Source organism: Leishmania martiniquensis, chromosome 13 (assembly GCF_017916325.1).
Source record: "Leishmania martiniquensis isolate LSCM1 chromosome 13, whole genome shotgun sequence".
In the NCBI taxonomy this organism is placed as follows: domain Eukaryota; phylum Euglenozoa; class Kinetoplastea; order Trypanosomatida; family Trypanosomatidae; genus Leishmania; species Leishmania martiniquensis.
In genome coordinates, this window is record NC_090148.1 from 191,712 (window position 1) to 219,661 (window position 27,950).

At 62.5% G+C, this 27,950-nt stretch overlaps 7 protein-coding genes across 7 annotated transcripts; all 7 read left to right on the plus strand.

Moving 5' to 3' along the window:
- Positions 1-1,173: 1,173 nt before the first annotated feature.
- Positions 1,174-6,735, plus strand: LSCM1_05872 (uncharacterized protein; the record flags this gene model as incomplete). The annotated part of the gene is made up of 1 exon (XM_067323309.1): positions 1,174-6,735. One exon carries the CDS (start codon positions 1,174-1,176, stop codon positions 6,733-6,735), a length of 5,562 nt encoding a protein of 1,853 aa, XP_067180260.1.
- A 1,011-nt stretch (positions 6,736-7,746) lies between these two features.
- Positions 7,747-8,721, plus strand: LSCM1_05873 (uncharacterized protein; the record flags this gene model as incomplete). The annotated part of the gene is made up of 1 exon (XM_067323310.1): positions 7,747-8,721. The coding sequence occupies one exon, from the start codon at positions 7,747-7,749 to the stop codon at positions 8,719-8,721; it is 975 nt and encodes a 324-aa protein (XP_067180261.1).
- Positions 8,722-9,466: 745 nt separating this feature from the next.
- On the plus strand, positions 9,467-10,402 carry LSCM1_05874 (uncharacterized protein; the record flags this gene model as incomplete). The annotated part of the gene is made up of 1 exon (XM_067323311.1): positions 9,467-10,402. The coding sequence occupies one exon, from the start codon at positions 9,467-9,469 to the stop codon at positions 10,400-10,402; it is 936 nt and encodes a 311-aa protein (XP_067180262.1).
- A 1,297-nt stretch (positions 10,403-11,699) lies between these two features.
- Positions 11,700-12,533, plus strand: LSCM1_05875 (uncharacterized protein; the record flags this gene model as incomplete). The annotated part of the gene is made up of 1 exon (XM_067323312.1): positions 11,700-12,533. The coding sequence occupies one exon, from the start codon at positions 11,700-11,702 to the stop codon at positions 12,531-12,533; it is 834 nt and encodes a 277-aa protein (XP_067180263.1).
- A 3,308-nt stretch (positions 12,534-15,841) lies between these two features.
- LSCM1_05876 (uncharacterized protein) lies at positions 15,842-17,131 on the plus strand (the record flags this gene model as incomplete). The annotated part of the gene is made up of 1 exon (XM_067323313.1): positions 15,842-17,131. The coding sequence occupies one exon, from the start codon at positions 15,842-15,844 to the stop codon at positions 17,129-17,131; it is 1,290 nt and encodes a 429-aa protein (XP_067180264.1).
- A 1,442-nt stretch (positions 17,132-18,573) lies between these two features.
- On the plus strand, positions 18,574-19,458 carry LSCM1_05877 (uncharacterized protein; the record flags this gene model as incomplete). The annotated part of the gene is made up of 1 exon (XM_067323314.1): positions 18,574-19,458. One exon carries the CDS (start codon positions 18,574-18,576, stop codon positions 19,456-19,458), a length of 885 nt encoding a protein of 294 aa, XP_067180265.1.
- An 800-nt stretch (positions 19,459-20,258) lies between these two features.
- LSCM1_05878 (uncharacterized protein) lies at positions 20,259-24,260 on the plus strand (the record flags this gene model as incomplete). Its single annotated transcript, XM_067323315.1, has 1 exon — positions 20,259-24,260. One exon carries the CDS (start codon positions 20,259-20,261, stop codon positions 24,258-24,260), a length of 4,002 nt encoding a protein of 1,333 aa, XP_067180266.1.
- Between the last annotated feature and the right edge of the window lie 3,690 nt (positions 24,261-27,950).

The following is a 27,950-nucleotide window of genomic DNA, read 5'->3' on the forward strand; positions in this document are numbered from 1 at the left end:
CGCTTGTGCTCCCCCCTCCTATCACCCCCCTCCCCCTCACCCCACACTCTCTCAGCGTGCGTTTGCGTGTACGTTTACATCAACGCTTGTGCCTGCGTATATATATATATATAAATATATATATATTTATATCTGCTTGATCGCTTTTGTTCGCCTTTTTAGTACCTTTGCTTTGCCTTCATCGCGTGGCTTTACCTTTCGTCTCTCGGTCGCTCTCGCGCTGCCAGCTGCTACGAAAGGGGGTAGGCAACAGGGCCGGTGTGGTGTCCATTTGCACGCTGCCCTATTCCTCCCCCCCAACACACACACCCGTCTCTGCCCCCCTCCCCTCCTCCAAACCCACAGCGCGCGCGGCGAGTACTGTGTGGTGCGTGCCTCGGCACACCTATACATGCATTGGCGCATGTGGGTGCTGCCGCCGTGACACGCGCCAAAGAGGGGACGATTGACGGAAGGAAAAAAAGAGGAGAGGGCTGAGGCGTGCGTGTTTGGAGAGGGTGGACGGAATCGATCGAAACGACAAAGAGAAAGAGTCCACTCCAACGGCTTACCAACAGAATTCAGAGGGGAAGCGGACGCCAGACATTTTTTTTTTGCTGTACGAGCTCTCTCTCTACTGTTAGCGGTGTTTCTCTCTCTACACACACACACAGACGTATATATACATATATATATATGTATATGTATATGCGTGTATATGCGTGTGTAGTGATCCGCAGAGCCTTCGGTATCGTTTTCTCTATTTTATTTTGGTCGCGCGCTTTCACACCTCCTTTTTTTTGCTGTCCGCTGCGTCTCTCCCGTTTTGTTTGCCCTCTTCCCCCCTCTGTTTCTCGACTCGCCATTTATTTCATATATTTTTTTTTCACTTCGTTGCTGCTGCTGCTGTGGTTGGGGTTTGTATTATATATAAATTGATGGATAGATCGATTGCGCGTACGTGTCGCGTTCCTTCCGCTCCTCTGCCGCCCAGCCCCCCTCTCCTCTCCCTCCCCCTCACGTTAATTTGCCACGCTGCCCTTTCTCTCTCTTCCCTGCCTTCTCAGTCCTCCCCCTTTCCCCTTTCCCCTTCCACTCGCACCCGCACCCACACTCACGAACAGTAGTGTGTGTGCGTGTTTGGGCAACACACGTGAACGAGGCGTTCATTGAGGGGACGAGTAGAGGTAGATCATGGACCCTCTCGAGCGAAAACGACCGGCGCCCGACTCGGACAGCGATGCCGCCTCCACGGCGGCGGAGTACAGCTCGAGTAGTGCCCCACACATGGGCTCGTCCGGCCACACCGGCGATGCGCAGCAGGTGCCGGGCCTACGCCTCATCGACTGCAAGAGCGGAGGCGGATGGGCGCTCGGTCCCTCGTATGCCTACCTCCCCCCGCACGAGGAGCAGGTACGCACCAAGGTGAACGCCTACCAGCTGTCGACAGGTGAGCAGCAGAGCAGTTCAGCTAGGCCGCAGAGCAGCAGCAGTGGCCGCCACTTAAATACCGGCGCTGTGGCCGGGGCAGGCGGTGAGGGGACGCCACCGGGCGAAGTCGCTCCTTCCTTGATGTACATCAGTCCCTCACAGGATTTGCTGGAGGACGACGACAACACTTTTGTCGACCACGGCAGCACTACCGCGGCGCCGAATGCGCACAGGAACGTGAGTGCTGCCGGGCTGTCGGCAGGGGCCGCCGCCGCCGTCGCAGCCGCCGCTGCTGCTGCTGCTGTGTCGGCATCGTCCATCAAGAAGTCGACATCCAAACCCCGCCAGCCGAATGCTGCGCAGGTGGGGGCAACACCGCCTTATGCAACCACTCCAGCCGGCGCATCGCCCACAGGCGCCGCCGCACCGGCGAACGGGAAAGGCGCAGCGATCAACAGCGCAGGCGGTGATCGAATGCGAGGCGGTCTCTTGATCTCGCCGTCGTTGTCACCCATGCCGGGTGGGGCCGTGGTTATCTCGGCGCTCTCTCCTGCGCACTCGAGCGCCATGGCTGGCGGCGGCCCAAGTGGCAGCCCAACGCCGCCTCCGCCGTTGCAGCGCGTATCTGCGGGCCTTGGTGCGCACATGTGCAACGGCACGAATGCGCCGCGCCGAGCCAACGGCGCAGGTGCCAGCGCGAACATGGGTGGTGGCAGCGCAGAGGCGTCGAGCGGGGCTGGGTCGCTGCCGCAGTACTCGCGCATGAGCTCCAACGAGACTCCGCCTGGTGTGGTTTACCGGGCAACGGTGCCGAGCAGTATCCGGGCGATGGCCATGGACCCCGTCGAGCCAGTGGTGTGGACCGCTGTCGGCGACGATCCTCTCGCGGCGTTGCGCCTCAGCGGGCGCGAGCTAACGCACCTCAAGTCTGTGAAAGACATTGAGCAGGTGCACTGCATGGCGGTAGTACGCATCGCCGAGGAGCGGGCGACCACCTTCAAGTCCGCCTCAACGTCGCCGCGGACCGGGGGCACGACGCCGAAGGCCACGAAGACAGGGAAGCGGAAGAAAAGCGGTCGCAGCAGCTCCGGCGTCCGCAAGTCGAAGCTTCGCGCTGGCAGTAGCGGTGTTGGCGTCGGCGGCCACGTGCTTCTGAGTCGAACTCTCGGGTACAGCGTTGGAGCCGAGGAGGACGCGGGGAACTACGCGACTAGCGACACCGACGAAGACTTTGGCAATGACGCGACGGCAGGCGGCAGCCCGCTGGGTCACGACAGGCAAGGGATCAGCTTCTCTAACTACTTATGGTGCGGCCTGAGTCGCGGCCACGTGGCGGTCGTAAACATGTCGAGCTTGGAATATCAACTCATCCACAATGCGCACAACCAGACGATCAACCGGATTTGGTACTGGGAGGCGTGCAACAAGGTCTGGACGGCTGGGCGAGAGAAGGGCGTTCACATCTGGGATCCGCAGCGGCGGGTAGTGCTGAAGCGGCGCAACATCGCCGCCATCCTCACGGATGCGACGTACGCTGAGTCCACCGACAAGATCTTCGCGGTGGCTGGAGACGCCTGCGTGCGTGTGTTTGAGCCGAGCGGCGAGAACGTGAATGTTCCCAAAGGGCAGGAGAACCGCATCCGCATGAAGTCGGATGCCTCCGTCATTCAGTACCATCGCAACTCCCGCCTCGTCTGGGTGGGCCTCGCCCGCGGCAGCGCCCTCATGAACACAAGTACCCTAAATGTGGAGTGCACACTCCCGTACACCTTCAGCGCCATCCTGTTCAAAGGTAACCACGCTATCATTGCCGGCCAGGAATCACCAAACGGAGAGGGGCGGCTGATGGTGCTCGACGTGGCGAACCCCAAGCAGCCCGCAGTCCTGGCGTACAGCAAGTTCGCTGGTGCCCTCCCCCTCGGCTTACACATGGTCCCCCGCACCCGCTTCGCGGTGGCGGCGCAGGATGACCCGAAGAAGGGCTCCATGATTGCCGTGTTCGTGTGCGACGGTACGGTGGCGCTGACGCACGCGACGGCGTCAGGTGTGGCCCCCTCGCAGCGGACGGAATGGGTGCCTCGGGGTGCAGCGACGACAAGTGCCAACGCTGCATCGCCCCCTGTACAGACCGCACAGGCACCGGATCAGCCCGTTAGCAATAGCGCCATAGCGGCCATGCCGACACAATCGGTGGTGAGCGGCGGCAACGCGTACAGTGTGGCCACCGCTGCCATGGTAGACAGAGCCATGCTACACCGAGGGGCTGTGGTGAAGACGGCGCCGGACTACCGCACCGACCGCAAGCTGGCGGTGGAGGCGGATCGGTCCTCGCTTGTGGAGGCAATCGCACCGGACGCCCAGGACATCAAGAACGCTCTAAAGCACCTGGTCAAGACCACTGACGAGGTGCGGCAGTCTCTGGTCCAGCAGCGCTCCGCTGAGGCAACGCTGGCCGACTTCAGCCAGCTACTGCGCGGCCGACAGCAGTGGCTCTTGGAGCAAGGCTCGCTCACGGACCTTCCCGCGCTCCCGAGTGCCGTGGCAGACCGCATCGATCGCGACTACGCCACCATCGAAGGAAAGACGATAGCCACGTCCATTGAGCAGCTTCAGCAGCTGTACAGCGCGGCACTGGCAAGACAGCAAGAGCTCCTGCACAGCAGAGGCGGCCACGCCGGCAGTGGTGACGAGAGCGGGGCGGTGACGCTGGGCCTTACAGCAACGTCCTCACCGCAGGAGCAACGGATGTCGCCATCGCCGGTGCTCGCGACGTCTCTCGTGTCTGGCGGGAGCGCGAAAGACCCGCGGCACGGCCTGGTTGGCAGCGGTGCGGCGGGCAGCGAGCACCAACCGCAGGTAGGTGTACGTCTAATGGAGGGTGACCGTCTGCTGGATGACTACTCTCCTCGGCAGAGCGTTGTTTCCGGTGCTACCTCAGGTGCAGGTGATGCAGCGTTCCCTCCTTGGGCACTGCAGATCGCGGCCACGCTGCAGCGGGAACGACAACTGCACACGCAACAGTTGAACGCGCTGCAGCTCCAGACGGAGCGTCTAGCCGAGCGCAACACAGCACTCTCCGCCGCTTTTGTGCGTCTGCAAGCCCATGTAGCGGCGCTGGGGCAGCAGGGGCTCGCCTTGGCAATGGACGCCGAGTCCATGAACAGCACCACAGCCGAGTTGGATGAGTCATCACGGTATTCGCCGCTGGAGCGTCGCCAGTCTCTGCATGCGCACCAGTCTTCCCAGAATTCATCGCCGCATTACAAGGCGGCCGCGGCATTGTTCGAAAAGCTCAGTCGCGGACAGTACCACAAACCCAAGTACGTGCACCGATCTACCGACGTTCTCGTGAAGGCGATGGACGAGGTGGTGCGCCTCGCTCAGCGCCGCCGTGGCCACAGCGGCGATCGCGACACATTGGGTGGCACCCTTCTCATGCCCCACTCCGTCGCAGGCCACGGATGGACCGGCAGCGTTGGAGATCCGGGTGGCAGCGCTGACACGGCTCCGTCCTGCACACGGCCTCCTCACATCGACGAAACAGCCCTGCCGCCATCGCCGCCTGTGGTGCTGCCGCTAGAGGCTCCATTATCGGCTGAAGAGGCGGCAGGCACCGCGAGAGAGCAGGGCGACTCCGCCGCCGTCAATGGCGCCGTGCTCGAACTTCCACTCACCTCTCTTCCGGGCGTGTGCTCCATGGCGGAGGTGGAGTTGCGCAACCTGGCGGAGCGCCACGCAGAGGCGACGTCGCTTTGGGCGCGTCTGCAGAGCATGCAGTCTCAACCGCGTGCCGCTGGCGCCGCTTCTCATTGTGCCGAACAGCACGCGACGCCCGTAGATTCCGCCGTGGACGCGACGGCTGACAATGCCAAGAGTGTGGAGGGGGGGCTGCCGCTGCACAGCTCCGTCACAGGCGCCATGGCCGACTCGACTGCAGCTGGAGCAACGCCTGCGCTTCTCACCCGGCTCATGACGGCGCGCATTTTGCAGGCTGTGTGCTGGGTGGAGTGTGCGCAGACCGTTCTGCACGAGCTGACGGACGCCGAGGGGCGGGACAGCGTCTTCCTCGCCGGATGCGTACACAGCGCTCTCATATCACCGCACACAGCGGCTGCTGAACGGTGCGGCGGTGGCGCTTCCGCTGAAGAGCGGGGGCAGGGCCCCCTGGAGGTGCTTGGCTACGAGTCTACCCATGAACAGTCGATGGTGCTCGCGAGGGTCAGTCGCATGAGCAAGTCGGCCACACTCGAGGTTTCCAATACGTCGCGTGTTCGTGAAGGACTGCGGCAACAACAGTGCCAGGGACAGGGCGAGGAGGACATCAATGGCCCCGCGACCTTTGTTGACAGCGACTTTCGTCTACACCGCCTGCCAGGCGCGCTGCGCTGGTCGCTGACGACTTTAAGACTCCTCTTTGCCTTTCTAGCAGACGCGGAGGCTCATCTGCTCACGCGTGCCAGCCACGGCGACGGCAGCGATGCGCGTAGGACGGATGCCAAGGAGGCGCGTGGGGCAGGAAAGCACAACGCCGGCGCTACTCCCAGCAACGATGACGACGCTGCGACTACCCGGGCTGCGTCAGCGGTCGGTGTGGCGATGACCCACTGGGCGATGTTTCTGCTGAATCTTCAAGCCGACCTCATGGCCGTGTACCACGCAGCACGACTCTACCACGCCTGGCGCTGGGGGCCATCTGCCCTTTCTGCCACTGCCGCTGCTCCATCGTCGTCGCACAGGGCTGATGGCGCAGCTCTCGACTCTGGGGGCACGGCGCACGGTGGTGGAGCTGGTGTGAGTGCTCATGGCAAAGCTATCGTGGGCGCGCGCGGGTCGCCCTCCCTCGCCCCCCTCGCTACCTCCCTCAGCTCCAAAGGCAAGCTGCTGCTGCTGTACATACAATGGCGTTTCTCGGGCCTTGCCACTAAGTCTACCGACCGCGCCGTCGCGCCGGCGGGTGGTACGAACGCTCTGCCAGTGCCGGCCAGTGCGACCTCCTCATCACTCTCAACCGCTGGCCTGCCAACCCTCTTCACGCCTGAGGAGGACAACGACACGGCTGCTTCCACAGCGACGTTGACGCCGTGCAGCGCTGCGGAGTGCTCTCGCGTGCTGGGTGACACCCTGGTGCAGACAGAGCAGCTGCTGCGCCGTGTGCGACTCCTGCTTTCGTACACCCACGCTATTCGCGCGCGCGCCTTGACGGCGCTCGGGGAGAGTCGGGACAAGGCAGTGACGCAGGCAATCGCGTCCTTTGCCTCGACAGCCGCCCCCAGCCCAGACGCCCGTGTACCGACGGAGCAGGAGAGGGCTTTCCTGCGTAGTTGAGGAGGCGAACTGGGGATGAGGTCGGGGCGAAGAGTAGCGGGCACTGACGAGGGTGCTGCGTGAGCCTCTCACGCCGCAGATACGTGCGTGTGCCCGTCAGCTGCGTCTTCCCTTGTCGGCTTTCCGTACACTTGTGCGTAGGCGGGTGCCTTTCCCGGCGTCTCCCGCTTTCTCTGTCGCGTCTCTCTCTTTGTGTGTGTCTGTGTGTGGATTGGCGCCCTCTTTACGCTCTTCTTCTTTTTTGCTCAGCCCCCCCCGCACCGTTTTCTCTTAATCTCCTGTACAGCGTTAACCAATCGTGTCGTCATCGTCGTCGTCCTCTCTTTCCCCTTTGTGTGTATGTGCTGTCTTGAAGTCCCCGCACGTTGGCGTCTTTGCGCGTGTATGACTGTGCATGTGTGTGTCTTATGCTTGTGTGCGCGTGTGTATCAGGTAGGGCTTCTCCTGCCTCGTCTATCGACACCACGGCCCGCATACCCACCCACACGACGGGCTGTCTACCTCCATATGGGGAGATGGGCCGTTTTCTAACCCTTCCCCCTCCAGCGCTCACCGCCTGGCACGCCATAGGGTCGACGCATCTTTGGCCACTGCACAAGGACATGGGAGCAGGCGCCAGGCCACCTCTCTCTCTCCCTCCACTACGAGGTGCGCGCGCTTCCGTTCGCCTTCCCCAGCCTCTCCCCGGGCACATTTAGGCCCCGCGGCCCTTCCCCTCCAGCGCACTGCCATCTCTCCGCCTTCTCTCTTCTTGTTTATGACACACTCTGCCGATTTGCTGCTTCGCATCACTGATTCCTCCCCTCCCCCCTTCCTTCAACGCGTAGCCTCCGCTCCGTGGTGGTGGTCACTGTCCGCCTGGCGAGTGATCGTCGGTGCGTGCGTGTGTGTGCGTGTGTTTTCCCGGATGCGAAGACAGACGCACGCCTGCATGTTTGCGTGAGTGCCGCCGGCAACATCAACAATAACAACAAAAAGGGGCGGCATCTTGTGCCACTCGGCGTTACCACGATGGACGTGATTCACCTGCTCTCCCTAGTCGTGGACCTCCGTGATTACCCGGGATACGCGACATGCGTGCGGGCCACCGAGTATCCTGGGCTAGCCCTGTGCGAGTACAGCGCGACCGTTGGTATGCGCTACACGGTGCCACTGGGCTACGCGGCGTCGGTGGCCTACTTTTACCTGTACCACCGCCCGCGCCTCTCGTTCGCTGACCGCTCGCTGGCAAAGCTACACCACTACTTCTACCCAAGCGCTGGCTACAGCACGCCACTTGGCATCGCTGGCGGAGTTCTGTACAACGCACTCGAGTGTCTCCAAGGGCTGACACCGGCGTCTCTGGAGGCCACCGCCGCGCGGGAAAAGGCTGCTGCTGTCATGGCTGCCGAGCAGTACAGTCAGCGCCACCGCGCAGCGAAGAAGCGCCTGAGGGCAGAACAGTCGTTTGCCTCCAGGGCACTTGTCTGGCTGCGGCTGCGCGAAGACCCGGTGCAGGCAGCGCTCGTACGCATGGGACTCGGGGAGGCCGGCATAGCATGGGAGACTCTGCTGGTGCCGCAGGGGTATCTCTGGACGCAACTGCACTCCGTCGTGCACGATCCGGCCCGGTACCGTGGCTACAGGGCCCCTGCCACGTCCAGCCCTGCGGCCCCCACGTCGGCGGCGAGCCTCGGCCGATCTCGCGGCGCCTCGGCAGCGCCGTGCTCCTCGCCCCCTGATCTCACGTCGTCCACGCGGGCGTACTTTACGAAGCCGCAAGTGGACGCGGTGGTGAGCCGGGTAGGGACGCTGCGTACCTCGCCCGAGGATGACCGCTGGATGCGCTCGGCTGGACGCTTCGGAACTTACGGCATTTTTGGGATGCTGCTCACGTGGAACAGCGGTGGTGCCCTGTTTCGTGCGCTAATGGGACTTGGCCTTGGCGTGACGATTGGCGGTCTTGTGTCGGCGACGCGGCTGGATGAACTGTTCACTCACCTGTGACGCGAGTGTTGGGTGCGACGCTGGGTGGGTGGGTGAGTGGCGGCGCTCTTCCTTTGTTTTTTTTTTGCTCCCCTCGCGCGCGCGGCGCTGACGCGGCTAGGTGAGGCAGTGACAGGCGGCATCAACAACGGTGATCTTTGTCTAACTCGAGGCTGGCCGTCTCTTCGGTGTGCGTGTGTGTCTGTATGCGACTACATCGGGATTGTCACCCAGCGCCAGAGTCAGCAGAGGCCAGAAGGCCAAACTAAGCAACAACCGGAACGACGTCAGCCCAGGGGAGTTCAACGTGCTTGCAGCTGCGCGTTCTGAGAAGGGAGGGAGGGAGGGAGGGGGGCGAAGGGGCTGCGGAGCCGAGCATCCTCTCTCTCTGCTCTGAAGACGGCGCGCAATGGAGTCCTTCGGTGCCTTGGGGCTTTCGGCCTTGTGTGGGTGTGAGGCCATGCGCGCACGGTTGGAGGAAGGGGAGGGGAGGCAGCTGCATCTCCGCCTTTCATGCAGCCGCACCGGCGCACTTGAACTGCGTCAGGCGAGGCTGCGCGAGCCGCGTCGCCGGGTGCACGCCTTTTCCCGGCGGCTGAGCGCTGCGATGCACTCTGAGGCAGTGCGGCTTCATTCTCCTCTTCCCCTGCCGCCTAGCCTATCCCGTCTGCACACCCGGGCTCACGCACACACGGGCTCAGTTCCAGGTGCCGTGCTCCTAGCCAAACGCGGCTTGCGGCTTGCTCTCCCCCTTTTTCGCCGCACCATGAAGCGCCTCACGCGCACTGGCGGAGCCGTGTGCAGCGCACGGCGTCACTCTTTCTTCCCACTGTGGACCACGCCTGCCTCTCTGCGGTGCCACGGCACTACTGCTGCTGATGCTGCAGCAACGGCAAAGCTGACCTCTCCTGGCGCTCCACTCGACCACGTCTTCAAGCTCGTCCCCTCATGCAGTGCGGCCTCGTCATCATCCGCGCGGCGCTCAGCCGTCGTTCTTCACACCTCCTACGCCCCGCCCCTTCCATCTGACGAAGAGGCGGCGCATGACGTGTGCTGCGGCAGTGACACGGGCGCAGGAGAGGGGTCTACGAAGACTACCCACCTCACGGCGACGCCATCGTACGCTGTGAAGGACGTCGCTGCATTCGAGCAGCTCATTGAGGAGGCGCTGCGCCTGTCTCAGGTGACGCTGGAGGCGACCGTGACCGCGTCCGCGGCACCGACATCTCAGGTAGGTGCTCACCAAGCCCCCACCACGCTGCTTTCGGACCACACAACTCGCGAGCTGCAAGTCCTCCTTGCCGAGGCCGAGCGCGCCCTCGCCCCCTTGACGGCGCGCAAGAAGATCGACTCAGCTGTCTATGGCGTGTACCTGCCGCTGCTCAGGTATGGCGCCTTCGCGTGTCTCGCAGTGCAGCTCGTCGTATACTTGAGGTGGATCTTCGTCGTGTTCGATTGGGACTGGGCCGAGCCCACCACATACTTCCTCTCCTACACGGGTGTCTTCTGCAGTTTGGTGTACCACTACTACCGCTGCGGCGAGGACGGGTTTACCTGGAAGCACATCTTCGACCATCTCGCGAACCGGAAGGCAGAGCGGATGTACGCGAAGGAGCAGCTGGACGTGATCGGCATGACGCAGCTGCAGCGGCGCATTACCTTGATCAAGGAGGAGCTGGCCCGCGTGTCTCTCTCAAGGTGAAGGCCAACAGAGAAAGCGCGAAACACAATCGTGCATGGGAAAGCAGTGCGAGGCAGGCGCCTGTAGGTTGGAGTGCGGGGGGAGAGAGGGCGGGGGACGAAAGAGCGATACAGATGCTGACGCGGGCCGCTTCCTCGCCTGTGCTCGTTTTGCGCGTTGCTTAATAGGTGGCCCACTCCTCACAAACATGCACGCAATCCTCTGACTCTTAAGGTTGCTGTTTCCCTAGAGTACACCTCGTGCGTACCTAGTGCGCCGTTGGGGGGAGCAGCACGCGTGGGCCTTGCGACCCCCATCCCCCTCATACCGAGGGGTGTGCGTCAGGGGGGCCCGCGCATCCTTTTCCCGGTGACTCGCTCTCGTTCTCTAACTTTCTGCCTGCCAACCTCCCCCAACGCGCCTCTGATTGCCCATCATACCAAATTATTCGCGTGTGTGTCGGCACACTGGCTGCTTGTGCTGCAGTGCCGCCTTCGGTCCTCTGCTTGCCAGTGTTGTGCTGTATGTCTCCCCTCCCTCCCCCCAACACACACACACACACACATCGCCAGCTAAAGATGCAGCATTACGGCGCTGCTCATGTCTGGGGCGTCTGTGCCACTGCTCATGGAAGTGCGCTCTATCGCTACGTGTGGTTCTCTGTCTCCCTGTGTGGGTGTGAGCAGGGCCGATGGCAAGAGGGGAGTGGGGCCGGAGGGGGGGACGGAAGCGGCGACATGAGTCTCTCTGTGTGTGTGTGTATGTACCAGTGACGCTTCTCGTGTGATGCCCAACAGGGGTCTTACGCTCTCTTCAGCGATGGTTCTCGAAGGTGGCAGAGAAAGTGCTCAGACGACGATGTGCGCGTTTGTGCGTATGACGGTGACTCTTCCCTTTCTTGGGTAAACGCAGTGGTCTAACCCTGCGTGTCTCCAGTGGACCAGCGAAGGCCACCGTTGTTGCGGCCCCGTTCCATGGCCGCCCTTCGTCCCCCCTCCCCTCCTCCCTCTCTCCCCTCCTTCCTCTCTCCCCTCCTTCCTCTCTCCCCTCCTTTGTCCTACGCATCTGTGCTTCGCTGCCACCCCCCCTGCTGCTTTTCTCTTTCTGTTGTGCCTGTGCTTACCCCGTTAGGCTCCACCACCTCCTGCCCATCATACACTCCCGAGCCCCCCTTTCCTGCCGCTGCGGTTCCAGCGCTCACCTACACACACCTGCGGACGCACACGTTTCGTCCACGCACCCGTGCTAACGCGCGCGCACACACACACACACATGCATAGACGCCTTCTATGGTAACATCGAGCAATTCTCCTCCAAGATGGCCTCCGCCTCGACTGCTGATGTGAAAGACGCGGGCACTGCGGTTCGGGACGGTACCGCTGAGGCGCGGTGGGCAAAGCTCGACGAAGTGCACCAGATGCTCTCGAGCCATCCAGATGCCAAGGAGCGCTTCACGAAGTTCACGGTCCTCCGCTCTGTCGTGGGCGAGGCGAAGCCCGTCTTCAGTGATGCGGCGCTGACACGGTTAAAGGTGTCCTGTGAGGAGCAGGCCTCAGCGATGACAGGGGAGTGCGACGATTTCGACCCGGTCTCGATGCACGTTGTGGTGTACTTCAACTACACGCAGTTTATGGAGGAGATGGAGGAGCTTGTGGTGCAGGCGCGACTGCTGAGGAGCATCGGGATGGAGGGGTCAGGGCTGCGGTTCCAGCGCCGAGAGCGAAACATGAGCGCCTCAGGCGATGAACCGCGCGCTGGTAGGAGCGGCTACAACGGGAAGCTCTCCATCACGGCACCGATGCACGAGCCGAAGTACTGCCCTGCGACTCTCATTCCCATTGGTACGCTGCGGCTGCGTCGGGTCTCGAAGGCGTCGGGGACCGGTAAGCTTGCGGAGGTGGTGGCCAAGATCGAGCGTTTGTGCGTGGTCACGAGCGTGCGCTGCTTTGATGTGGCTAGGATTCTCATGGCGGCTGCTGAAGGGATCGCCCGGGATGCTTTCCATGTCCGCTGGGCCATCATACACGCGCATCTGAACGCCCAAGACTTGTTCACCAAGGCCGGCTACGCGCCAAGGCAGGGGCAGGCGCCCGTGGAGTTGCCCACTCCGCATATTCTTCTGGTTAAGTGCTTGACGGATGCCTCCTTGTAAAGAGGGGGCGCGGGGCACACGCAATGACGCCCCTGCCCGGCGGCTCTGCTGCGCAGTGAACGGGGCACTGCTACATTCGCGGATGGCGTCTCCTTAATGCCATAGTTGTACTGCTGCAGATGCTGCTCTGTGCCTATACGGCGGCTGTGCGTGTGCGCATGTGCGACACGTCACGTGGTTTCAGCTCAACCTCGATACACCCACACACCCGCACTCACCGACAGCCGTGTAGACACAGTCCCTGCAGCTCTTTCCCTCTCCCTGTTCCCTTCTCATCTTTGCTCCAGAGGGGTGGTCTTGGTGGTGGAAGGGTGGAGAGCTTGCTACCGAACCTTTGCAAGCACTCGATGCAGACACAAGTGCACACACGCACGCAGAAAACTGAAAAGAAAAAGGGTGTTGTGTGTGTGTGTGTACGGGAGGGGAGAGGGACGCCGACAAGGCGCATCACCATGCTAGGGGCATATATCCGCGTGCGCGCTGTCGCATCTGCGTCTCCGCGTGCGTTTCGCTTCGCGAGTGCCAACCCCATGGGGCTCCCCCTTTCCACTCCATCTCTGCTCTACAGGCGCCCTCTCCGTCTCATTCGCTTGCTTTTATTTGTTTCGCCACCGTAGCGCATCTGCTGCCGGATGGCGTGGGTGTGTACACGTGCACAGGAGTACCTCCTCCCCTTTCGCCAGCGTGAGAAAGAGAGGGAGAGGAGAGAGAGGGGTGATGGGCGAAGGGGAGGGGAGGGAGAGGAGGTGGGCTACTGGCCCCGCTGCTCCCCCCCTCCCCCCTCCCCCTTCTTTGTTCGTCCTCTTCGTGCACTGAAAACCCGACAGGAAATAGCGGGATGCCGAATTTTGCTGACACGGTGCTGCGGCGGACGCTGGCTGCACACTTGCAGCCTCTGAGAGCGAAGAAGTCATTCCCTTCCTCAAAAAGAGGGAGGAAAGGGCCCACGCCAGGTATCCACCGCCATGCAGTCTCGTCAGCCAACCGCCCCCCTCGGACCTGTGCGGCCTTCTTGTGTCTATCCCCCCTTCTTCCCACCCTTTCCCCCGCGCCACGTGTCCGTGGCACAGTCACAGTACACACAAACACACCATGTGATTGACATGAGCATCGTCTTACCGGCAGCCCGGATCGCTTAAGGGAAGGGGGGGCTTCTTGAACTGCCTTCCATCAGCGAAGTGGTGGAAGGCATGAGGGGTACAAACCCGCGGGCATCCTCACCTCCCAGGGCCCTCTTGGCATCTCCGCTGGACGAGGCGTATACGACCGGCACGGCAGAACCCGCAGGGGTATTTGAAATGCCGCAAAGGCTGTTTCGACGCCGTCGACATTGGCGCGCGAATTGAGGCGGCGAAGCGCGAAGAGGGGCGACTAGTCTGCTGAGCTGCTCTCATCATGCTGCGTGAATGCATGATGCGTGCGTCGAGAAGGCGCCCCAGCCAACACCTCTGCCCTCGTGGGGGCATGTCTGGGGTATGCACTCACCCAGGTGCACAGATCGAAAAGGGGGGCAGAAGATGCTGAGACGATCTCTCCCCCCATCCCCCTTCAATCGCCAGATGGGGTGTCTGCGGCTGCTGTAGAGCAGAGGATGTGACCTTGCCGCCACTTCCTCGTACAGGTGCACCAAGGGGAGGGGGAGAGAGCCTGGGATCTTGTGATCTTCGCAGGTGCCTCGAGAGCGGGATGGAGCGAAATCCTCTCGGAGCGAAAAGTGTGTGTATGTGTGTGTTGACGGAGGGCAATGCAGCAGCGCTAGTTGGGCGATGCGGCCCCGGTGGAAGCGTCTTCAACCATCGTCAGAGAGCCTGGCTTTGCTTTTCGCGGCCAGGGACTCCTGCGCACAGCGAGCCTCGAGTGCTCCGCGCGAGCCTCCGCGAAGACGGGACTCTCCACGGTGGAGTCACGATCGCCGTGGCGACGGACCACAGTTCCACGAAGCACTCCCCTTCCCCTCAAAGGGACATTCAGCGGCTTCAGCAGGGATTGGCTGGTGGCGGCACTGCCCCCGAATCGGTTAGCCCCAAGCGACGGACCCATCCTTTTTGGCATGGGGATGGCGGGGGAGGGGGGACAGTCCTTCAGCTTCGCTGTGCCTCAGTGGTATGATGGGCTCAGCAGCCCTTTTCTAAAGAAACTGTGGGGGGGGGCAGGGGCGAACGGGGCGAGATTGCTCCTCAGAGACGCAGCGCCCTCCGCTACAACAGCTGTGCCAAGAGCGCGGCACTCGGGCTACAAATGCACGGAGAGGTGCTGATGCTGGCCAGTAGGGCTTGAAGGCCACAGTACCACAGAGGAAGCAAAGATGAGCTGTGCGAGAAGCGGCCGATGCCGTGGAATGCCGCGTGTACGCCGTCGCGCGAGTCGCCAGCCAACGCCCGGCCGTCAGGGAGGGAAAGTGCGTTCCTCTTCCCTCCCCGCCCTCCACGGCTAGCCAAGGGGCATAAAGGCGACAGGAGGCCTCGCCGCGGCTCTGTAGAAGGGTCGGCGTGCTCTTCTGAGCTGATTCGATTGTGGTGCGTGCGCGTGCTTGAGAGAAGTGGCTGGCAGGGGAGGGGGAGGGGATGGGTACCGCGCGCGTGCCAGTGCTCATGGTGTGTGTATGCATGCATGTAAATGTGTGCACGTGTGCGTGTGCCACGGAGGCTCCATCATTGTCCCGCTTTTTTGTCTGATTGGTCGCACCTCCTCTCCTCCCTCTTTGCCGCTGTGCTGCCCAAGCAGAGGGCGCACGCGCGCAAGATCAGCTTATAGGGAGTACTACATTACACGCCTCCCACCTTTACAAGTTTTTTTTCTTCCAGCGACACCGGCACACGTGAGAGAAGACGTCGCGGGCATCCGAAGCTGAGGCGCATCACAAACGAGGAAGGGAGCGAGGGAGTGGGTGGGCGGCAGCCACGTCTTGGGCACTGCCCTCTTTTCTCTCGCCGCTCCCTCGCTGGTCGGAGGAGGCGGCGGTCTCGCACCGTTTGAACTCTGGCAATCCGCAAAGGGGAAAGCGGGATCGGGTGCGGCATAGACGATAGGACAGCTTGCGGAAGGCTTTAGGGGGTGGGGCGTAGAGGAAGGCGAGTCAAACTGACCCCTGTGCGAATACCCGTCCACCTTCGCCACCTCCTCTCCTCTCCCTCTCCCTCTCTCCCCGGAGCCTCAGCGGGCGAGTAACCAGCCAAGCCTCTCCTCTCCACCGGGCGAAGGACATTTCGGTGGGCTTTTTGGGCGTCGCTTTCTTCGAGTTGTTGTCTTCGCGCCCATCGCTGCTGCTGCTGCTGTTTGCACTCCCCGACTCACTGCGCAGCTCCTAGATGACACCAATGGGTGGGGCTTCTGACGGCTACCAACGCCCCGGCAACAGAGACCGCCAGGCAACGCTGGGCTCGCAGCTGGTGATCTCACGCACAGCTGCCGCCGTCGCCGCGGCGTCGCCGGCGCCGGTTCTCACCACTCCGATTCAGAGCCGACCACTGCAAGGAAATCCGTCCCATCCATTGCTGTGGAACGGTGTCGCCACAAGTCCCGCTGGGGCAGCCAGTGCGCAGACGAGCCTCACGAGGAAGAGTCGCTCCGGGTGGACAGCGGATGTCACAGTTGGCGGCAGCACAGGGGAGCTTTCCTCGTCCACCTTACTCTCCACATCGCGCTCCTCCTTTGCGTCGCACGTGGCGTTGGGCGGCGGACGACAGCAGCGCCGAATCAGCCGTGAGGGGCTTCGGGCACCTTCTACCTCAGTGTCCACAAAGACCACCGCGCACGTCTTGCAGGAGCAGCGGCGGCCGAGGCAAAGCCGGATGCCGCCTGATACGGCTTGCCGCACCGCCGCCGAGGCCAGCGGTGGTGCCGATATCCCTGTCAAGGTGAATCGAGAGAGGAAGGTGGCGGCTGTGAACTACAACTCACTTTTTGAGCAAGAGCTTCAGCAGCAGCAGCAGGCGGACGCAGGGGCATGGACGACTCTGTCGCCGTCTCCGTCACTAACCAGAGGCGAACGTGAGCAAGCGCAGTCGCTGCCCAGCGCCCGTGCAGGCGCCCATGGCATGGGAGCCTGTGGAAGCTGTGGGGGAGGGGGGGCTGCAGCACTACTCCCCTCCGTCACCGCGTCGTTAGCACCGGCAGGCGCTGTGGAGGGGCCGCTTCCGCCGGACGTGCGCCGTATCATTGCCCAGAGTTGCACCGCTAGCAGCAGTGGAGCGGATACGAACGCTATGATCGATGTCTTGGAGCAGCAGGCTCGTCGCCTCATCAGCACCGGGCGCCGCGTGAAGGTCTATCGAGAAGAGCTGACAGCTGCAGAGGAGGAGCGTAGGGACCTGTCTACCATCGTGGAGGAGCGCCACCTGGTGCGGTCTGCTCTGCAGAGTGAGGTGGACGATATCAACGCCCGTATTCAGGCTCTCTTGCAGGAGCGTGCACTCGTTGAAGCGCAGCTGCGCGCGCAGGATGATGCGGCCGCGCGCGACGCACGCAAGCTGGTTGAGGCGCAGGAGCGAGTGAAGGTGCTACGAGAGACGATTGATGGTGTTGTAGAGGAGACTGGCGTGGCGCGGCTGATGCTACAGCAGCAAGTCCCATCTCTGCGCATCGAAAACTTCTATTAGAGGCCGAGTTGGGTATGCTAATGGGAAGAGGTGACAGCGGTGTCGGGTACGCCACTGCAGACATCCCCCACTGCACTGTCTTCCCTTAGTCGCGATGGCAGAGAGGGACTCTGCTCGATACCACCAGGCGCGCTAACGCGCCTTATACACAACTGCTTTTGCATTCTCTACACCCTCGATAGTTGTTACTCATGCGCGAGCAACTGTGTTTCACGGCGGTAGGTGCTTGACGAGGTGCTAAGAGGTGTTGGTGTTGGTGGGTGCTGCACTCTTCACCAGAAGGGCGGGGCCAAGGACGTTGGAGGGTGCCATGCGATGACGCGCTCAGGCGCGCTGCTGGAACGATAACTGCTGGCGCCGTGTCCCCCCTTCCCCCCTCCTCCGACACAGACTCGCCTCTTGCCTGTGACTACGCTTTGTTACGGCAGCCGAAGTAAGTGACGTACAGCACCGCATCGTCCCCTTGGCCACTGGAGGAGCGGAAAGGCGGCAGGCGGGATGGGGTGGGCGAGTCTGCCGAACACGAGCGAGGGCTCTCCTCTTCCGGGGTCGGTCTCGCGCTGTCTTCCGTCCCCCCTCGCTCGCTTGTGTCAGGCGGTAGCGGCGCAGTCTCTGCCGATCCGTTTCGCCGTCTCTTAAACCCGTCCTTTGACGGAGTTCGCGCGGGTGCACGTGCACACACGAGCGGGCCAAGTGCCGCTGCTGCGCCTGGCCCAGAAATAGGCACCCCGGTGCCCTCTCAAGTGGAGTCGTGGGGGAGAGGGCAAGCACACGGACCCCTCCCCTCTTCCCCCCTGCAAAAAACAAACAAACACGAAGCGACAAAGGGCAACGCATGCGCACACATTCGGACGGGAACTATGGATGTCTGCACCGACTCCTTCCCCTCCTCTTCACAAGGTGGCGGTGCCTTCCAACGCAAGGCGACACAAAGGGGGGAGGGCGCCACGATATGCGAGATCAGAGTTGAACTGTCTTCTCTCACTGCTGCTTAAGGCTGAGAGTGAGGGGCAGCAGCGATCTCGTGTGGTGGCGGTGCTGGCGGTGGCCCGAGGACGCGGATAGGGATGTGGGATGTGGACGCTTTCGTGTAGCCAGTGCGTGCGTGTAGACGCACGCCCTCACCATCGTTCTAACCCCCCCACGCGTCTTTCTCACCAGTCTTCGCTCTCCCCCACTCTCCTCGCGCGTGCCTGCCCCTCCCCCTTTCCCCTCCTCCTCCGCTTCTACTTAATCACCTCTCCAGCACGTCCCTGCCCTCTCTTCCTCTCTGCCGCGCAGCGCACGCACCTCTACACAGACCTGCACACTTGTGCTTCTGCTCTGCCCACCCCACTCGAACCACGCACTCGCAGAGCAGCGGCCCCCATTACGTTTATCCACCCAACATCGCTTTTTCCCCTCTTCCCATGCACAGTGAACCGGCGCCTCGCGTATCAGCCATGCCGTCAGACTTCAGCAGTGTAGAGGCGGAGCTGCGCGACATCGAGGAGGCCTTCGCCAGCGGTCGCATGAACGCCTTCGGCTCCGCCTTCACGCAGGACGCCTTCGTGCATGAGCTGAAGCGCATCGCCGAAATCGAAACACAGGTGTTCTACCGCACCTGCGCCCTTCTCAAGTCCAGCAACACGAACGAGCACACGCTGGTGACGAATATGTACGCCAGCGCGCAGCCGCCGTCGTCGTCGCAGCGCGCTGGCCCTGCAACGATGCCTCCCAGCGGCGGCGTCAGCGACGGCAGCGTCCGCGTAGGCACCAGCGGCATGGAAAGTTCCATGCACCGCGGCTCCATGAGCCCGGGAAGCCACTCACCCCTCGTGCCCGTTGTGCCTGGAGGGCGTGGCGGCATGTCTCCGGCCACTGGAAACTCGCTCTCGGCAGGCGGAAGTCGGCGACAGTCCCGCTATGGTCAGGAGAGCATCTCCGGTGCCTACCCTTTCTCAGGCCTCGGTGACGGCGGCGGCTCATCTGGCGCGGCACCGCACATCCACCAGGGCGAGTGGGGCAACGAGGATGGGTTTGCGGACCAAGCGTTTGAGGACGTGGCGGCCCACTTCGACGATCTCGAGTCGCAGTTTTACTCCCTCGGCGACTTTCTCCGCGAGATATCGAAACACGTCATCCGGCTGAACGACATGTCGAAGCAGGTAAACAGCAGCGTCAACGGTGGCGCTGCTGCTGCGGTGAACGTGAACGAATGCGGCACCACCACAGACATGCCGCAGAGGCTTAGCGGCTTGGGGTGGCAGGACCGCCCGGACCCCTTTGCAGATGCCATCGGTAGCGGCAGTGGGGCCGGCTATCGGGCCGACAGACCCCCTTTGTAGACATGAAACCGGATGCCGGCATACATGCGTGCGCCTCTTCCCCCTTGCCGATTTCGACTGTCAAATCACCCCCCACCCCTGCAGGGACATCAACGCTTGTCTTTCGTCGACGGCCGCCTGATGCCCGCTCCGGGAGATGCTGCCGTGTCGCGCACCACACCAACCCTCTCCCTGTTGCTCGGGCAACGGTGTGCCTCCTCTGTCGTCGATGGACCGAGCGCCCATTGCTGCCGTGCTTTCTCTCTTGCAAATACCTCCGCATGTCTCATTGTCGGGTGCGCTGCTCAAACGGCTATGTGCCCCCCCCGCCCGCCACGGACGCCGTGCGGCGGCAGTGCGCGATGAGGAAGTGAGGGTAGGGGAGGGCATTTCCCCCATCACCCAATTTCCTCGCGTGCCGCCAAAAGCGCCCTTCCTGTCCCTCCGGTTGTGTCTCGGTGCGTGCACACACCCAGACAGACACGCTCTTTGCTTGACTGGCGCTGAGATGCAGAGGCCTCTGCATCTCGGGTGTGCGTGCATCCTTCATGATGGCGAGGAGTTGATGGCTGCTGGGGGGAGGGGATGGGAGAGTGACAGGGGTACACTCGTCGCTCAGCTGCCCCTTCTCGCACCTTTTCCGGAACGCTGCCTCCCCCCCGCTCCGCACCCACGCACGGGGGCATGCGCGATCCACATTGCATCTGTGTTCTCTCCTCTCCTCTCCTTGACGATGCGTGGAGCATTACGTAACACGAACGAAGCAGCTCCCCCCCTCCCCCCACACACATATATAAACGTACGGGTGCTGAGAGGAAGTCATGCACGAGACGCAGACGGACGTTGGCAGCAGCGGCGGTAGCAGCGGGACCGTGGCTGACCACCTCTTTCAAATGTTCACTGCTACGCTGTCCCCCGACAAGGCCACACGGCAATCGGCCGAGGAGGCGCTTGCTGAGCTCGCCAGTAAGGACCCGCATTTCCTTCTTCATCTCTTGGATCTCGCCTGCTCCTCCCCCACCGTGTGCGCGAATAGGTTTCGATCAGAGCTCCCGGTGACGGCGAGCGCGCTGCTGGCGAGTGCCATCCGATTCCGCAATGAGGTTGGCCGCAGCGATTGGAATCGGAGCTTGCACTGCTCTGACGAGGTGCGACAGCGGGTGCGTGACCACATTGTGCCGTTGCAGTGCCAGCCCCACGTGTCGGAGGCGGTGCGGCGGCAGCTGTTGGCGGCGACGATTGAGGTAATGAACGCCGACTACCCTCATCGGTGGCCCGATCTGCTGCCGCAGCTGACAGGGCTCGTGAATCAGAGCACGACAGCGCTGCGCGGGCTGCTTGTGCACAACACGAGCACCAGCCAGGAGATTGACGGGGACGTTATCCACATGATGCAGCAGCAGCTGAGGGGTGCCCTAGGGGTTCTGCGGGGGTGCTGTAAAATCTACGAGGATCCGTTGAAGGTGAACACTGATGAAGCCGACAGCTTCGCCGGCGACGTTGCCCCGCTGCTGCTTTCTCTCATGAGTCTTCTCTCGTCGCAGTGGCAGGGTGAGCTGGCGGGGCTGGCGGGCCACGGCGCCGCCGCTGCGACCTCTCGTCGCGCCTTGACGGCACCGTTTTGCTTCTCCGCGGAGCTGGAGGCGTTGACGCACAGCATGCGACTCTCCCTGAAGTGCATCGTCTCTCTCTTCGCCAGCCGCTGGCCCGGCTGCTTGTGCGATGTGTCGGCCTTCGACTACCTCTGTTTCTCCTGCGTGGTGGCGCCGATTCAATCGTTCCAGCAGGTGGTTTTGCCCCTCTGCAAAGCGCGGCTGGAGCACGCGCTGCACCACCCCACCGAGACGGGCATGACGGCGGCGCAGCTCCGCGGGGATCACTTCTCGGACTTCCGGCAGTCCGCCATGTTCACTCTCCTCAAGTGGGTCATGTGCACTGCCCACAAGCTCACCCAAGACCTCGCGTCACCGAAGAGCTGCGAGCGGCGCTGCCGCACCGTGGCGAAGCACTTCGCCTCCCACTACCTGCGGCCCACCGTCGAGGCGGCCCTGGCCCTTGTGCGGTGGCACGCCGGCCCGCCGCTTGTCCTAACCTCCAAAGCTTGCATCCTCGCGCTGGAGGTGCTGACGCTCGCAGTCCAACAGAAGGCTGTGTACACGTGCGTGCTGCACCCCAGCGCCGAGGAGCTCATGACGGTGCTTCTCTTCCCCCGCCTCGCCTTCACGGCCGAGGACGAGGAGCTGTGGTACGACAACCCGGAAGAGTACGTGCGCAAGCAGTCCAACCCCGCCGGCGACATCTACAGCGCCAAGGTGGTATCGACGAGTCTCCTCATGTCTCTTGCTACTGGCACAAAGAAGTTTCACGACAAGGGCCTCTTCCCCTCTCTCATGAACTTCTTACTGAATCAGTTGCAGGCCTACAGCGCTGCGGCCGAGCAGGCGACGAGCGATGAGGCCCATCTCTACACCCCGGCCATGGAAGCGGCGCGTCGCGTCGACGCCGCCCTCTACTGCCTGTACCACTTCAAGAGGGTGCTGCTTGCCATGCACTTTGGCGACGACAAAATCGTGTACGTCCTGTCGACCTACGTGGTACCAGTGACTCAGTACTCGCTGGGATTCCTGCGCGCCCGCGCGGTGCTGGTCCTCAGCACATTTGCGCCGTCGATCCAGTGGAGCAGCCCATCAGCGTACCAGCACGCCCTTCAGCCAGTGCTGCGTCTGCTTAACGACAGCGAGGTGCCGGTGCGCGTGCAGGCCTGTGTGTGCTTCTCGCGCCTCGTCTGTCATCCCTTCGCGCGCGACCTCATTGAACCCTGCATCGCCGAGCTAATCCAGCACTATTTTAACGTGATGCGGATGATGGACAACGAGGCAGTAGTGCGCACGCTCCGCAAGACGATCTCCTTCTACAAGAGCGCGCTGCCCCAGTGGGCGCAGGGTCTGACGGGGATGCTGGTGAGCCACTTTGCCGTTGTGCTGGAGCGTGTGACGACGAAGTACAAGGCGTTGGAGTCAACGACGTCATCCGCGGCGCAGACAGCGAGCGGTGATGGGAAAGATGAACTGTTCCTCGACGACGATGGCTTTGCTGATGTGCTGATGGCCGCCGATGAGCTTCTGGAGACGCTCACGACGCTCGTAAAAGCGCTACCGGAGAGCGCGGTCACCGTGGCGGCGCGCCACGCGGCCGCCGACTTCTTGGCAAAGGTGCCTGGTGCATCGCCCTCCTCGCCGTCTGCGGCGACCCCATGCCCCTCAGCGGCGTCGCTCCAAGAGGACATCTTTGTAGACATTCAGCAGCGCGTCGCCCCGATGCTGTTCGTGATCCTTAGCCACCAAGGCGGTAGCTCCTATGGCTTCATGGACCCCGCCCTGTCGCTCCTCACCACCCTCATAGCGCGCAGCCCAGCTATCGCGCCGCCCATGTGGAAGGTACTGTGGTGCCTCTACCAGCTGGTCGTCCGAGGCGGCGCTGCCGACTACATTCACCAGCTGCTTCCCCCGATCGACAACTTCGTCTCTGTCGAGCCTATTTCTTTCCTGTACCACACACTGGCGGAGCTGACGCGCGAGCAGCTTCCGGCAGCCGTGCCGGCGGAGGAAGCGGCCAAGACGCCGGCGCAGCTAATCTTAGCCATGTGCGAAGTGGTGCTGGCGAACGCGTCGCTGCGGGAGCGCGAAGTGGCCGCAGTGCCAAAAATGTACGACGCGCTCGTACAGTCCTGCTGGGCCGCCTCGGCCGTGGCGCCAGCGACTGCCGCCTCCACGGAGGCGGCAGTCGCCTTGGTGCAGTGCGTGACGCAGCAGGCCTTGACGACCGCGGCCACACGGTCGCGGCAGAGCGCGACGTTCCGCGTCTTGCTCGCCAACAACATCTTTTCCTGCCTTATTGCCGATGCGCCTGCTACGGTGGCGGTGCTGTACGGACTGCGGGTGACGGCTCTGTTTCTGGAGCAGTACGTGTCACTGCTGGCGCTGAGCGTTGCGATAGACGGGAAAGAGGAGGCGATGCTGGGCCTCATGCGGAGCTATGACCGCACTCTCTTCGTGTATGCTGTGGCTGCATGCTTGCGTGCGCTTGCGTCGAACACCGTGGGTGCCGGCGCTGCGGAACTGCAGTCTGGCCTGGAAGGTGTCGTGCAATGCGGCGTACTGCAGCAGTTGGCCGAGATGGAGGCGACCTGCGGTGCCGCGGAGCTGCATGTCCATCAGCGACGCATTGCGAAGCTGTCCAGGACGCCGGTGCCGGCAGCGCACCCCAGCGAAGGCGCCGCGTTGGGGGAGGAGGAGGATGAGGAGGAGTGGGACAGCGAGGGTAGCAGCGAAGAGGACGACTCTAGCGAATGGCTGCAGGATGGCGATGAAGCCGACGAGGACGAAGAATGGGGCGACGGCGAAGAGAGCGACGACGCGGAGGGCTTTGCGGGTGGCGAAGCTGATGGCCATGGACTGAGCGGGGACAGCCGCATGCAGGGCATGCTGCGCCAGGCTCAGGCACTTCGCGAGCCAAAGTCGCAGGGAGGCCGTAAGATGGCGGCTGTCGATGACGCCGACGAGGACAACTTCGAGGAGGACAACTTGCTGGACGATGAGGACTTCTCCAGCCCATTGGACGGGGTTAACGCGTGGGCGGCCCTCGTGATGGAGGTGGAGCGGACCGACGTGGCGGCGGGTGGCAGCGCCCCTGTGGTGGCACTGCTGCGCAGCGCTGCTGGTCAGGCACAGGCTTGCGCGATCGTTCGCGCACGCGACCTGACATGTGAGCTGCAGGTTGCTCGGCAAACACATCGCGCACTCGCCGATAGAGCGAAGTGTTGAAGACGGCGTGGGGTTGGGGTGGGAGTGGGCGCCTGTGCGCGGAACGCCGCCTTGGCCTCCTCCGATGCGCTCTGCCCCTCGACCCCTCTCCTCTGCTTCTCTTTTCCCGGCATCAGCGAGGGCGAATGCGCTCTCGAACACCCGAGACTTAAACGAATCGTAACGATTGCGTAGTGATGGAGTGGCGTCGGTTGAAAGGTGTCATGAGGACTGAACTGTGGTGGTGGTGGTGATCGTGGCGCTATCCCTCCTGCGATGGTCGCTAGCAACGCAGAGAGAGAGTGTGTGTCTGTCTGTCTGCCTGTCTGCCTGTGACGAACTTTGTGTGTGTGTGTGTAGGGGGAGGAGGGGGAGTAGAGAGGGGATGGGATGAGGCGCTCCCCAGCCCAGTATTGCCCCAATGGGCGAGCACTCCACCCTTACGAAAAAAAAGAGAAACACTTCTTTCTTTTACCTCATCACTGGCGATCGCTACGGGTGTGTTTGGCGTGTGTGCGTGCCCGCTGGGGCGAGGCACCCTTCTCCACTCTCTCACTCCTTCCCTCGCATATTTGTCCGAGGTGCCCTCGCCCATCACACTACACACACACACACACACGCACACAGAGAGAGAGCGTGACGAAGCAAAGTAAGCTGCAGGTAACACAAGGCAGTTGCGTGTTGTGAGTAGTACTGAACACCTCTGCTCGATTCCTGTCCTCTTCCTGCGCTCTCCACTCCACACACACACACACACAGACACAGACACAGACGGACAGGAAAGAGGCATCTTGAGAGAGAGAGAGTGGACCACACACGCACCACCGGAAATCTAGCGTGGCCGAGGATGGCGCCGTCTACGCTGCCCGCGACGGGCAACCCCGGCCTCATCAACTACACAGCTCGTTTCCTGCTCGCCGCCGGCTTCTTATCTGTCATGGCCTTTTTCACGATGGTGCACTGCTACTACGCCAGGGCCGGCCTGCTAGACTTGGTCGTGCTGCTCATACTCTTCTTCGTCCTCGCCTTCTTCGGTTTGAGCATCAGCGCGCTCGTGAAGGCCGCCATGGTCGGCCCTGGCGAGCTGCCCTCACGCTTCTCGGCAGCGCGCATGGAGGCGTTCGTTCGAGAGGAGCTGCAGCGTGCCTTGGCCAAGGCACGCTGCCGCGGTGGCAGCGGCCAGGCAGCGTCCGCGACGGGGCCGTCGCGTGATGGTGCCCTCAATGACCGCAACAACAACAGCAACGGGGTGGCGGAGAGGTCAAAGTCGAAGGGGCCAAGTTGGCAGGACGCGGATGAGGCTGAAAGTCAGCAGCTGGCAAACGTCGCCTCTACCGCAGCGATCCTGCGTCGCAGCAGTCCCACTGCTGAGGAGGAAGCGCTCGAGCGGGCTGCTGCCGAGGCACGGCTGCGCATATACAATGACGAAGGCGACTCCGCCTCTCATCACTCTGATGGCGACGCAGCCAGGGCAGATCGTGGGGTGCGACGAGCGGAAGGCGACGGCGATGACGACGACGGGGATGCAATAGAGGAACGCTCGGAGCTGCCAGCGTACATGACGGAGGCGATGCAGATGCGGCGCCAACGCAAGATCCGCCGGGGCCTGGAGATTGTGCTGGTGAGCCAGGCCGCCCGTAAGGTGCTAGAGGCCATTGACGGCACCGACATGGATCGCAAGCAAGAGGAGATGGGCTTCCTCATCCCCGGCGCCAACTGGTGCCGGTTCTGCGACTTTTATCAGATGAACGATACGCGTCACTGCAAGGTGTGCAACCGGTGTGTGTACCGGTCAAAGCTGCACTGCATCTGCTGCGGGCGGTGCATTGGCTACGCGAACAGCAAGTACTACGTCCTCTTCCTCTTCTACCTGTGCCTGTCCTTGGTAGTGGCAGACGCACTGGACCTCTACTGCGTCTCGTGGGGGTACACCTACTTCTTCAAGGCCTCAGGGGACGCTAACTCCGTCTTGTATTTGGTCTTTGTGTACAGCGCGAGCTTCGCCGTTGTCGGACTGGGGCTCCTGGTGCAGTACCTCTACGCGGCCGGCCGCGGAGTGGGTCTTCTCACGGAGCTGCTGCGGCAGCAGCGAGACGAGCTCCGGGCCGTCCGGGCCCACAACAACGGTGCGCAGTACCAGCCCGTGCTGTCGGAGCGAACGACGCATGCATCCGAGGAGGGTTCGGCGAGCCCCATGCAGGAGGCATCGCCGTTTAGGTGGCGTAGGGTCTTGGAGACCGTAGGCGAGGGGCTGCCACTTCCGCTGTGGTTCTGGCCGACCGCGACGGTGCCGGCCGTCAGGGAGGTGGATGACCCGCCGGGCTTTTGGGACGCCTTCAGGGAGGCGATTCGCCTGCGCCTGCGCAGCGTCGCCGATGAGGACGACGTCTTTAGCGACGAGGACGAGGTCCACGATGCTGATGCGATCGGCGCCTTCTCCAGCAGTTTGTCAGCTCCGTCGGCTGCGCACGCCGCACGCGCGGTCCCACCGCGCGCAGTGCGGGTGCGGTACCCGGCCAAGGAGGCGGATGCAAGTGCGGTAGCCCCAGTGCCGATGCCGACTTCTCAGGCAGCCGCCCCAGCCGTGTACACAGCGACCGTTCCGACATCTGTGAATCCCTCTGCACCGCCGGCTGCCAAGGTGGCGCCTGCTCCCAAGCGCCAGGTCGACTGAAGGCGGTAGGGCAGGAGTTGGGCGGGGGCGATGGTGTGTCTCTGTACGGTTCCGTGCGCTTCGTGCTCTGTGAGTGTAAATCCGTCACACCACACACACACTTCCACTCTCTCACGAGTACCCGCGCAGCCCCTCCCCCTCCCCCTCTCTCCCTTCTCTTTCCCGTGGCTTTGCCATCTCGTTACCGTTTGCTTTACATTATTTTGTGCTTTCAATCGCGGTGCTCACAGCCCCTCCCTCCCCCCTCCCTCTCTCTCTGACTTGCTCTGACGCCCCCTCTTGGTGGTCTCGCTGGGTGTGGGGTGTGTGGGGTGGAGTTGTGCCCCCCCTCCCCCTCCTCACCCCCGTTCTTCTTTTTTTTCTTTTCTATGCGTGTTTTCTGTTATGATTGCGCGGGCCTTTGCGTTTTGCTGTCAACGTACGCACATACCCACACACACGTGCGCGGAGACGAACGCAGGGCATCAAACGAGAAAGAAAAGCACATGTAAAGCAACAACAGATGGGGGCGGCGCTCATCGCCTCGCTCCCCCACCTGTGCACGAGCTCGCTGATGGTGCGCATCCGTTGATGATTCCATCTCTGCGTCTGTGCGCGTACTCTTCTCGGCACACACTCTCCCCCCTCCTCCACCCACCCCCTCTTTCTGCTCGTGTGCACCGCCGGTGCGTTTCGATACTTTCGCACCCTTCGGCACTTTCAACACCGCACCCCATAATCCGTTCCGTTAACGCCTTCTTCGTGGCGGCTCTCTCTCTCTCCCTCCCTCTGCCTCGTGTGCGTGTGTGTGCGTGCTGCCCCCCTCTTTCCGCCTTTCACGTCGTGCGGAGAGCGTGCTCTGCGTTTCGTGGAGCTGCGCATCTGTTTGCCCTCCCCCCTCCCCGCGCGCACCTCCTGCCCGGGACCTCTGCCGCCCCTCCTCTGTCATCGTCACGACACCCACACCCCACCCACATCCATACACACCGTCTGTCCCTCCCCCTCTCTCTGATCTTATTCGGAAGCATTTCGTTTCGCCAGCTTCTTTTGCACGAACC